This window comes from Lacerta agilis, chromosome 14, assembly GCF_009819535.1.
Source record: "Lacerta agilis isolate rLacAgi1 chromosome 14, rLacAgi1.pri, whole genome shotgun sequence".
In the NCBI taxonomy this organism is placed as follows: domain Eukaryota; kingdom Metazoa; phylum Chordata; class Lepidosauria; order Squamata; family Lacertidae; genus Lacerta; species Lacerta agilis.
Genome location: NC_046325.1, coordinates 44,718,452 through 44,731,068, shown reverse-complemented (window position 1 = coordinate 44,731,068; position 12,617 = coordinate 44,718,452). Strand labels below are relative to the sequence as shown.

General features: G+C 44.4%; 1 protein-coding gene across 1 annotated transcript in view; it reads right to left on the bottom strand.

Annotated features, from left to right (window-relative positions):
* TECRL (trans-2,3-enoyl-CoA reductase like) overlaps positions 1-12,271 on the bottom strand; it is a 29,853-nt gene extending 17,582 nt beyond the window's left edge. The window contains exons 1-4 of the mRNA XM_033170913.1: positions 11,911-12,271; positions 9,656-9,707; positions 2,844-2,888; positions 1,580-1,683 (exon numbers count right to left, since the gene is read on the bottom strand). Coding sequence (XP_033026804.1) covers positions 1,580-1,683; positions 2,844-2,888; positions 9,656-9,707; positions 11,911-12,138 — 429 coding nt within the window. The 5' untranslated portion in view covers positions 12,139-12,271. The remainder of the gene's footprint in view (positions 1-1,579; positions 1,684-2,843; positions 2,889-9,655; positions 9,708-11,910) is intronic.
* Between the last annotated feature and the right edge of the window lie 346 nt (positions 12,272-12,617).

Genomic DNA, 12,617 nt, shown 5'->3' with positions numbered 1-12,617 from the left:
CTTGCAACTGGCTGTTATGGGGTCATCTGCTTTGGGGGCAGGGGCCCAGTAGGATTTTTTTCCATTTGGCTGAATGGCTATTGCCATTTGGTTTTCGCCTACTGCAGTAGCAACTAGTCACAACTTGTAAGGTTGGCAGCTAGGCATTGGTTATTGTGTTGGTTACTGGAAGGGTGGTGTCCCCCCCTCCAGAATGATGATGGTGTGCAGGGAATTCCGTTAAAGGAATCCAGGGGCTCGACATGCTTTTGTCCGAACCCCCGGTAGGGGGACAGGGCCACGCAAGGGCCCCTAGGACCTCTGGGGAGAGGGAGGGCTCTGCTCCCGGCCTCCTTAACGCTCCCCAGGTGGCATTCTCCCATCGCTGACCCAAAGTCAGCTCTGTCCCGGTGGACAGCTAGTCTGAACCAATGCCTACGCAATCACTCACATAATTTGTATTTTAATAAAGTTGTGGCCTAAATTATTGCCAAAAACCCAAACAAAAATTATGTCTGAAGTGTGAATTTTTTGGGGGGGGGTGGCTTGAGGACCTTAACACGCAATTGACTTTAGGGGAGGTGGAGAGTACATTGAGGGGAGAAATCAGTAGCAACAATGATAAAGCAGCTGCACTATAGATTATCTAAAGCGCTTCTTGACTGCTGAAATTGGAGCAGGATGCGTATTCACAAAAGAGTCCAGACCAACTGATACAAAATGTACTGAATGCTTAGTATGCTTCTCTGTGTCATCTATTTATATGTGGCAGAAGAAGAGAAGGGGTGGATGTTTCCGTTAATTCCTGATTGCATGAATGCCAGAGAGAATTTTCAATTCAGACCATAAGCATCATCTGCCTAGATCATTAATTTGAGAAATTCGCCTTACAGTGGTTGTGGTGACACAGCATTTCTGAGTCACCACCATACATTAAAAGCACATCCTGAGTTCTGGTTAACTAATCGAGAATAGCTCTTTCTTCATCTCTCTTACAGAACTTCTTCTCTTGGTCTAGCAAATGCTGTTTGGTGATACTGTTGGCGGCAACGCGCTTTAAAAAAAATTGATCAACTGGTCTAGGTGACCTGGCTAGGAAGCATTTGAAAACAGTTATTTTCTTCATTTCCCTCCAGGCTATTGAGCCACATAGATACACGAAACAAATGGGCCAGTCGAGTTTTTCACAGACTGGTAATATCTATGCACATTGCAGGTGGAGATGAAACAGCGTACAGGGGGAAGGTTCAAAAAGTATCTACTACTTGGTTCTTAGAGAATAACTTGCACCTAAATATTAGTAAGACAAAGGAGATGGTGTGGACTTCTGGAGGAAGAGAGGGGAACCTGCCCCATTGTATATCAGGTGTGTGTGTGTGTGTGTGTGTGTGTGTGGAGAGAGTCTCCTCCTTCAAATTCCTGGGAGTTTACCTTAGTGAGGACCTCACTTGGCAAATCAACATAACTCAGGTGGTCAGAAAGGCCCAACAGAGACTCCATTTCCTCAGGGTCTAGCGAAAGAATAATGTCAAACAACAACTGATGAACTCCTTTTACTGGTCCATGATAGAAAGTGCATTTTACCAAAAGTTAAACTTACTGTTGTCCAGGTGACTTGCTGACCCATGTCTGTGAAATACAGCGTAATGATAGAAGAAGCTGCAAGGGCCTTTATGTTGACGGAGTCTCTCAAGTAAGACCCATCTATGATAACAAAGAAACAGGAGGAGGTGACACGCAGTCTGAACTCAAACACTGCTTATCTGTTACATGCTTGGGCCAAATCCATGAGATGCCCTACTAACACATAGCCACTGAAATGCCAAATCTGTTCAGGTAGCGTTCAAATGGCCTCATACCACATTTGCTTCCTGCCAGTCCACAAATCACATTTGAATAGGAGCACAAGATTACACCAAGTCTGCAACAGCTTCAGGGCAGTCACTGTGGTATATATCGCAGTGACCAAACATTACGTGGTCAGCATTTGATGCGATACCTTCACAGAGAAATCACTTGGCATTGATTTAAGGATGCAACATGAGAACATTGCCCCAGGTCTTATTTATTTGCTCATGTTGCTCAAAGTGTGAGTTCCTGATGGCTCAAATTCACGCTTCTAGCCAGTAAGGAGGACGGGCAAGCAATCTCCTTTCTGGCCAGCATGAAAGGAAGAGAATAACAAAGATGGATTAGCAACACACACCATGTTCATGCTGCTCAGAAAGGGAGGTGACCCTTGGAGCTACCACCCCTTCTTCACTTCCCAAGGATCTTCTGGCAAGATTAGTAACTGAAGAAGGCAATGCATACATAAAATATAAGACGATCTTCACATTTGCAAATCTGTGAAAATGTTGGGGGAAATCTAAACTGGCACGGTCAATGTAGCAAAACATTTATTTCTTGGTTTGTCTATCCATATTATAAGCATTGGGAAGCTCATTCTCATATGCAAAAGGTAATGTGGAAATTCATTCTGAAAACATGCTCTAGAGCAGGGGTAGTCAACCTTTTTATACCTACCGCCCACTAATGTATCTTTCTTGATGGTAAAATTTCCTTACCGCCCACCAGTGCTCGATGGAAGGAGGATTCAGCTTGTGCCGTAGAACCCCCTACTGCCCACCTAGAATCCTGAAACGCCCATTAGTGGGCGGTAGGGACCAGGTTGACAACCCCTGCTCTAGAGCAAGGCTTCTCAAACTTGGGCCTATAGCTGTTTGAGGACTACAATTCCCATCATCCATGACCACTGGTCCTGCTAGCTATGGATGATGGGAGTTGTAGTCCAAAAACAGCTGGACACCCAAGTTTGGAAAACCCAGCTCGGGAGTACCTTGGCAGAAAAAACGAGTACTTACTGCGTTCAAGTCGCAGGCCTATGCGAGATGGCGACCACTGGGGACCTGCATTAAAATAAGTGAAAAATGTACCTTTCACTCTGAAACATTTTTTTTTAAAAAAAGAATAAGAAGGTTGCTCTTAGAAAGAACAGTGTCGGAAAAAATGAGAGCACAATGCAAAAACAGAGTAGAGATTTAAAGACCTCAGCTAACCTAATAGGAAGATATTTAATTCCCCAGCTTTATGTGTCTTTCATATCAACCAGGGTACATATTTTCTGTGAACGTGAAATGCATCAAGTTTGATGCCTAGGTTGTCCAGGCCTTAAATAGCAAAGGTCATCATAAATGTCATTTAAGGTGAATGGGAATCGAGTGTCTGAGAATTCTCAAGAACACTTTGGTTTGGCTGCAGAGAGATAATGGTATCATTTCGACAACCCTGTGTTTCATTCTCCCCCACTGGAAAATGTTCCTGGAAAGGAGCTATACCATCTAGAAGACTTTCTGTCTGAAAATTAAAAAATAAAAATAAAAATCGGGAGCTTGCTTCACTTTGGCTGGACGGTGTTGTTAAAATTTGTGGTGCTTGTGGTAGAGAAACTGAAGTACTGTCACTGTTAAAAGTAAAGGTAAAGTTACCCCTGACAGTTAAGTCCAGTCGCGAAAGACTCTGGGGTTGCGGCGCTCATCTCAAGTTACTGGCTGAGGGAGCCGGCGTACAGCTTCCGGGTCAGGTGGCCAGCATAACTAAGCCGCTTCTGGCGAACCAGAGCAGTGCACGGAAACGCCATTTACCTTCCCGCCGCAGCGGTACCTATTGATCTACTTTCACTTTGACATGCTTTCAAACTGCTAGGTGGGCAGGAGCAGGGACCGAGCAATGGGAGCTCACCCCGTCGCAGGGATTTGAACTGCCAACCTTCTGATCAGCAAGCCCTAGGCTCTGTGGTTTAGACCACAGCCCCACCCGCATCCCTACTGTCACTGTTAGAAGTTTATAAAATATAGAATCATAGAGTTGGAAGAGACCACAAGGGCCATCCAGTCCAACCCACTGCCAAGCAGGAAACACCATCAAAGCTGTCAAGCCTCCACTTAAAGACCTCCAAAGAAGGAGACTCCACCACACTCCTTGGCAGCAAATTCCACTGCCGAACAGCTCTTACTGTCAGGAAGTTCTTCCTAATGTTTAGGTGGAATCTTCTTGTAGTTTGAATCCATTGCAAGACACCAGTGTGTGCCTATGTTCAGGTGTGAGTGCAAAAGGAAAATATATTTGTTTTCTCCCCAGAAATTTTCTGGCCCTGCTGCAATGGAATACAATGAATTCATTTAGTATTTTAATAGCTAGGACTTCTATCTTATAGATTGGTAGATTAATCAACTAAAAATTTAGTTGATTGACCTCAACCAATTTTAACTGATGGGGTAAGGATGAAATGCTATACACTGAGGCTACTTTGGTTTGGCTACGTGGGAGGATGCTGAAAATTACAGGCTGGTTAGCTTAACATGGAAACTGGTGGAAAGCTTTGTTAAATATATAATTACCAAGCATACAGAAAAACAAGTCTTGCTGAAGCAGAACCAGCATAGCTTCTGCAAGGGTAAGTACTGTCTCCCATAAGAGTTCTTTGAGAATGTCAACAAGTATATAAACAGAGGAGATCTAATTGACATTGTGCTCTCAGCAGGCTGGAGGAAAATCTCAGGTTTGCAGAAATACACACACAAACACATAAAAAAAGCTTTAGCAATTAAAAAAACACCTTTCCAAGTGGAAGTCCCCCCTCCAACTAATCATGCTCATTTAACAGGGAACTCAGGCAGGCAATCTGGGATAGGGTGTGTGAGGATGGCTATAGTGAATAGCTGAAACCCTGAACAGAAGAAGCACCATTTATAATCCTAATTGTGGTATCGGTTCTCTGAGTGTTAATCCTTATATAGCCGAAACACAAGACGAGATGTCAACAGGCTTGAGGAAACCCAAATGTTTAAAGAAGTACAAATATATATATACAGTGGTACCTCGAGTTACAAATGCTTCAGGTTACAAACTCCGCTAACCTGGAAGAGTTACCTCGAGTCGAGAACTTTGCCTCAGGATGAGAACAGAAATCGTGTGCCGGCAGCACAGCAGCAGCAAAAGGCCCCATTAGCGAAAGCACGCCTCTAGTTAAGAACAGTTTCAGGTTAAGAACGGACCTCTGGAACGAATTTAGTTCATAACTAGAGGTACCACTGTAAAGGAATAAATTTTCTAAGCAAACAAAATGAAAAATTAAAAAACGCAACCCGAAATCCAGACTAATGCAGACTAAGCATGCTCAGTATGTTCAGAATAATGTTGGGTGTCTGTTATAGGGGTGGGGAGGAATGAAAACCAGGAGGACAGGGGCAGGGGCATAGCTAGCTGCTCTGGCACCTGGAGCGGTGGGGGTGGGGCGATCTGTGCACAGAGTCCGCCTGGAGGACTCAAGCCCCACGCAGCTGTTTCGGACAACGCGGGGTCCCGAGTCACCGTGTCACGCCCAAGAGAGACACATGGCTCAGGCACACTGCAAGCCAGGCCCTGTGGCAAGTGCCGCTCCCCCCCCCCCCCCCGCGGTGTGCCATTTTGTCACTCCCTCCAGGATGACACCCAGGGCAGACCGCACCCCTCACCCCTTCCTACACCCCTGGGCAGGGGAATGGAGCTTCCCGAAAGGTGGTGGTGCGGCTGGTTGGCTGCAACGCTGAAGAGGACCATTTCCCACAGCTTCGTGGGTTGTTTTTTTCCAGCTCCCTCTTGGTTATCAACCAAATCAGGAATCAGTCGAGGCTGAGCTTTATGTATGAAAGAGTGGTGATTAAGGCTATTTTATCTGCACTATCGTCTCCATAATATTGGGATAGCAGCTGCACACATTTCTATTTCTACATTGCACATAGCTGATTACGTCACTTTTTCTCTGATTAATAAATCGTGCGACACTGGATTATGCTGATGCAAGTATATCACCGCTGAGGGGAAGAATGGATCAACATGTCCTTATGTTCCAATATTTGCACTTTCTGCCTAAAGTGCTCATGCAATATGCCAAGTGCTCATGCAATATGCTGTCGCAGGGGGGGCAAAAGTCCGCACTTCTGCTACCCCACCCCCTACCCAGTTGTGAACTTCAAGCAGGAAGCTTGCAGTCTTAAAGTAAATAAAGGGAAGATTCCTACAGAAAGCCTTTTTACAATACTTATTGCTTGGATTCACTTTAACAAGTTTTTAAAAACAGCCATGATCAGGGTGGATTTTTCCTACACCCTTTTCATCAAATTAAACAAGTGTACATCAAATACATAGATAAGAGGCTCACAGGAAGCCTAGTACAAGCTTCCTTTGAAGAAAGACTGGTTAAAGTTTAGCAAATATAGTAGACCCACAATTTACAATAATTTAACTTATGAACATTCAGCTTTATGTGTTTGGCTTCTTTTTTTTTAAGGGGCCAGAAAGTGTGTGTGTGTTTGTGGGTGGGGGTGTCCTGACGTGATTCAGGTCTGCTGCAGGTGGTATTAACTTCTTCTTTTTTTAAGCAAACATAAGATCTCCAGTGCCACTTCTGATCTGGCCCTGGAGGTAAAACTTTCAAAAATCTGTTCCTTTCAGTTTCAGAATTAAACTGACAGCTCAATAATTACAGGTAAGTAGCCGTTGCAACAACCTGAGATATGCTGATGACACAACCTTGATGGCAGAAAGTGAGGAGGAATTAAAGAACCTTTTAATGAGGGTGAAAGAGGAGAGCGCAAAATATGGTCTGAAGCTCAACATCAAAAAAAACTAAGATCATGGCCACTGGTCCCATCACCTCCTGGCAAATAGAAGGGGAAGAAATGGAGGCAGTGAGAGATTTCACTTTCTTGGGCTCCGTGATCACTGCAGATGGTGACAGCAGTCACGAAATTAAAACACGTCTGCTTCTTGGGAGGAAAGCAATGACAAGCCTAGACAGCATCTTAAAAAGCAGAGACATCACCTTGCCGACAAAGGTCCGTATAGTTAAAGCTATGGTTTTCCCAGTAGTAATGTATGGAAGTGAGAGCTGAACCATAAAGAAGACTGATCGCTGAAGAATGGATGCTTTTGAATTATGGTGCTGGAGGAGACTCTTGAGAGTCCCACGGACTGCAAAAAGATCAAATTTATCCATCCTTAAAGAAATCAGCCCTGAGTGCTCCCTGGAAGGACAGATCTTCAAGTTGAGGCTCCAGTATTCTGGCCACCTCATGAGAAGAGAAGACTCCCTGGAAAAGACCCTGGTGTTGGGAAAGATGGAGGGCACAAGGAGAAGGGGACGACAGAGGATGAGATGGTTGGACGGTGTTCTCGAAGCGACTGGCATGAGTTTGGCCGAACTGCGGGAGGAAGTGGAGGATAGGGGTGCCTGGCGTGCTCTGGTCCATGGGGTCACGAAGAGTCGGACACGACTGAATGACTGAACAACAACAGCTGTTCCAACTCATTACCAAACTCAAAACCACGGAGAGACCTGGTCTGAACAAAAACATTGGATTCTTATCTCATTATACATGACAAAGCTATCTTTAGCGATCTCACCCCTTGCTTTTTCCTTTAGGACTAATTGCAGTCGTTAGCAGTCATCAACAGGTTTTCCACACCCATCAGCCAATCACCCATCTGAGTAACACCCCTTCTCACTCTCTCACTATATATAAGGGTCTGGTGACTTCTATTTCAGTTTCTCTGAAGAAGTGTGCATGCACATGAAAGCTCATACCAAGAACAAACTTAGTTGGTCTCTAAGGTGCTACTGGAAGGGAAAAAAATTTAATTTTTAATTTAGCTTATTTGTCTTTTTTCTTTTAAGGGGGCAGAAAGTGTGTGTGGGGGTGTGTGTGTCCTGGCGTGATTCAGGTCTGCTGCAGATGGCATTAACTTTTTTTAAAGAAGAAGAAGAAGAAGAAGAAGAAGAAGAGTTTGGATTTGATATCCCGCTTTTCACTACCCAAAGGAGTCTCAAAGTGGCTAACATTATCCTTTCCCTTCCTCCCCCACAACAAACACTCTGTGAGGTGAGTGGGGCTGAGAGACTTCAGAGAAGTGTGACTAGCCCAATGTCACCCAGCAGCTGCATGTGGAGGAGCGGAGACGCGAACCCGGTTCACCAGATAACAAGTCTACCGCTCTTAACCACTACACCACACTGGCAAACCTAAGTTCTCCAGTTCCACTTCTGATTTGGCTCTGGAGGTAAAAGTTTTAAAAATCTGTTTCTTTCAGTTTCAGAATTAAACTGACAGCTATATAATTAAACGTTTAATTTTTTTTAAAAAAGAGATATTTTTAAGGCAATTGCATTAAGTGCTAAGTCCCTAAATGCAACACTTTTACAACTTGGATTTCTATTTAAAAAAAAAAAATGTCGATCCAATAGTATCTGTGACTGATTCACCTGTGGCAGGAGGGAAGGGAAACACTTTCTGATTCAGAGAATAAACATTTTGCATCTTCATAAGTCACATGAGGGTTTTTTTCTCTCTGAATTCCCATGCGGATGAGCTCTAGATAGAATGAACACCAGCACTGGAAGACACTCAGCTGTCTCTAAATATCTACAGCTCATGGAAAACGTGTTGCTCATCAGGCAGAATTTATCTCCTGCAGGTATGTGTCTGCTTGACAATCCCACATACCGTAATAAATTGCAGCAAATTTCAACAGTTCATATAACTTGCGTTGAGATTGCGCACACTGCGGCGAGGCAAGACTATGCACCAATATTACAGCCTATTCCCCACCCCCACACAAAAAGAGGAGACCAAATGCCTCCGTTACTAACTCCATCCACCTGGCAGTAAGCTCCATTGAATTTAATAGGGCGTACTTCTGAATAGGAGGGATGCGGGTGGCGCTGTGGGTTAAACCACAGAGCCTAGGGCTTGCCGATCAGAAGGTCGGTGGTTCGTATCCCCGCGACAGGGTGAGCTCCCGTTGCTCAGTCCCGTTGCTCAGTCCCGTTGCTCCTGCCAACCTAGCAGTTCGAAAGCACGTCAAAGAGCAAGTAGATAAATAGGTACCGCTCCAGCGGGAAGGTAAACAGCGTTTCCGTGCGCTGCTCTGGTTCGCCAAAAATGGCTTAGTCATGTTGGCCACATGACCTGGAAGTTGTACGCAGGCTCCATTGGCCAATAAAGCAAGATGAGCGTTGCAACCCCAGAGTCGTCCGCGACTGGACCTAATGGTCAGGGGTCCCTTTACCTTTACCTTACTTCTGAGTAGACCTGGTTACGATTGCAGGCTTTTTCCAACCAGTTCCTCCCCGGTTACCTTGCTGGTTGCTCTTCCTTTTGCTGCTCTCCCCTCCCATTTTCTCCCTCACTACCCATCTCTTCTCCCGTGCCTTCATTTTCTGGGTGGGCTCCTCCACTCCCCACCAGTGGAGAACAAACCCTATAAAGAAGCCCATTCCAAAAGGGCTTGCTCCTGCATTGTTTCAGGCTGTGGCAAGTATGAAAAAAGTCCCGTATATTCCTGTCTATAAGATGCCCCCATGTATAAGACTATTTTGGAGGACTCGGATTTCAGAAATTGGTGGGGATGGCCCAGTGCATAAGACATCATTTTTTAAGGGGGGGGGGGAACCTAGTCTTATACACGGAAAAATACGGTATGTTGTTTGCTGCCTCTTGATCTGCCGCCTTGGGGCATAAGCCGCCTTTTGCCCACCCCTTCGATCTGGGCCTGTGTTTCTCTCTCACATACAGTTCATTCTGAGTTCTTGGTTATAGCTTTTTTTTCCTATGCAAAAAGGCCGCCAGGTACTTACATACTTTGTGAAACTTATGTTTTACATCGAGAAGCGTTGATGATTGTGGTATCTGAAAATGGGAGGGGGAGAAAATATGTTGTACTTGGTTTTGTCTTGTCTGTTTGTTTATTTGTTTGTTTGTTTCACTCACTCACTCTGCTTTGCTTTGCTTTTGCATTTCTAACAGGCCCCCAAAGGAGTATTTAAGAAGACTAAAAACATTTCCCTCTCAATCGGAACTGTGTCATATTCCCTGGGCACAACTGAAGCAAAGTCAAGCACTTTAAGTCCCATTGTTCTCATTTATATATAAGGGCACACAACTCACAAATGCAGTCTCGTGTAAATGATGTAACATCGTGCACAATAAGGCATGCATGTAAATATATGGTCAGATCCTGTGATACCATGAGCTGGTGTCAGAGCAGCTGATTGACTGAGCTATGAGTCAGTAAGTTCAAGTTTCACCTCTATTATGCATGCACAAGATTCCTTTAGGTCAGTAATTCTGTCAGTCCTTTACAACATGGGGGTAATAATACTGAGCTACAATACGGGGTAGTTCTAAGGAACCTTCTAAAGTACAATGCAAAGATCAGAAGGTCGTTGGATCGAATCCCTGTGACGGGGTGAGCTCCCATTGCTCAGTCCCAGCTCCTGCCCACCTAGCAGTTCAAAAGCACGTCAAAGTGCAAGTAGATAAATAGGTACTGCTCCAGCGGGAAGGTAAACGGTGTTTCCGAGCGCTGCTCTGGTTCGCCAGACATGGCTTATTCATGCTGGCCACATGACCCGGAAGCTGTACGCCAGCTCCCTCGGCCAGTAACGCGAGATGAGCGCCGCAACCGCAGAGTCGGACACGACTCGACCTAATGGTCCGGGGTCCCTTTACCTTTACCTTTACCACAAAAACCACAAAAATGGCATGAGTGCATCCAAGAAACACTGGTTTCAAATGAGAATGTAAAATGCAGACTATTATGGAAACTGAATACCTCCTATCAAATTAAATTAGTAAATATAAAGGTAAAGGGACCCCTGACCATTAGATCCAATTGCGGACGACTCTGGGGTTGCAGCACTCATCTAACTTTACTGGCCGAGGGAGCCGGCGTACAGCTTCTGGTGAACCAGAGCAGCGCATGGAAATGCCGTTTACCTTCCTGCCAGAGCGGTACCTATTTATCTACTTGCACTTTGACGTGCTTTCGAACTGCTAGGTTGGCAGGAGCAGGGACCGAGCAACGGGAGCTCGCTCTGTCATGGGGATTCGAACCGCCAACCTTCTGATCAGCAAGCCCTAGGCTCTTTGGTTTAACCCACAGTGCAACCCGCATAAATATAGATATATAACAAATATAGATAAATATAGATGTATGCAGACTTATCTGGGACTAAGTCCTACTGATTTACTTTCTGAGTAAATATGCGTAGGATTGGACATCTTGAAAATCAAACATTAAAATACTATCACAAGTCATATATAATTTGCTACCATAATATCCAATGTTAAATATCATCAGATATCAAACACTGGCACTGAACAGTAAGACTCTGAATATTCAAATATTCAGCATCATTTTAATGTTGAAATCTGCAGTAAAGGACATTACGAGTGCAAACCTGTTCTGTCTTCCTGCAGACGAATCTATAGCAGTTGCTAAGTAGGAGTCAAATACTGTGAAAAAAATCTAGCCTATAATATTAAAAGATCCTTCGTTTATAGTGGAGGGTGGGGGGAATAGGCAGAAAAGCAGAATTTAAGATTTACAAATAAATGCATCCCATCTTCAAAAGCCTAGTTCTGCATTTAGGTCTGCTTGATTCTCTGCCCTGTTTGAAAGTTGCAGGGTTTCAACAATGCCACGGGGTGTGTGTGTGTGTGTGTGTGTGTGTGTGAAAATATGTCCTTTCCTAAGGAAAGTTAAATATAAGCTGCAATATGAACATCACAGAAAAATAACACAATGAGTTTCTTCCTATCAAGCTGTAGAATGAGTTAAATGCATTTACAATTTGGCCAGGGTGGAAGGAGGTTAAAAATGATTGCATATAGCTTTTTTCTTTTTTCTTTTTACAGGCAGGAAAGCAAGACTCAGAACACTCCTAACCATGTCTACTCAGAAGTAAGTCCTATTGAATTCAGTGGGGCTTACTCCCAAATCAGTGAAGTTAGGATTGCAGGGCAAGTCATGCATTTAAGATCATACATTCCACAGCATGCTGGGGTAGGTAGCGGGTGAGGAAAACCATGCACAACCACATCGACTCACCTTGTCCACGACACAGATCTGTTTTTTGCTGTGGGCATCAAGAATCTCCACTTCAAAGTAAGTTGTTTTTGAGTGCCTTAAGACTGGAGGTGGTTTCAGTTGGCCAGCCGCGAGGACTAGCTGGGACAAGCTGAAGAAACTTCTCATGTCATTATGGGGCGGTGCAGGTCCATGGATGGGAAGGTCTCTCTTGTGCTCCAAAGAGCTGAGCTTATGTCTCTTGAACATGGCGGGGACAAAACACTAAGGCCTGTCATGTCAACGCTGGACACCTCTGAGGAGAAATCCGTTGTCCCGGCATCAGTTAAATACAAGCACAGGCCAGTGGAACATGAAAGGTCAAGTGGCATTCCATTTGGAGAGTCTTAGTTTTATATAGCAGGATTGGAAACAATGGCTCTCTAATCCGTGGCTATATTTAGCGGGCTATTGTAATGTGCTCTCTTACCCTTTTTTTAATTTTAAACACAATGTTTGAAACAACATGTCCTGCTCAGTCCCTTATCTTCATTTGCTAATAATTACAAGCCAGTCCAGTTTTGTTTTGGTTTTTTTTAAAGCCAGAGCTATAAAGGAACCAGAAGTGATATGCAATGGAATGCCATCATTATCTATAGAAGCCGGGTGTGTAAACAGGTCCATTTATGAAAAACGCAAGTCAAATGTCATCCACGTGGGAGATGTTTCTTAATGCAGAGCATGTCTAT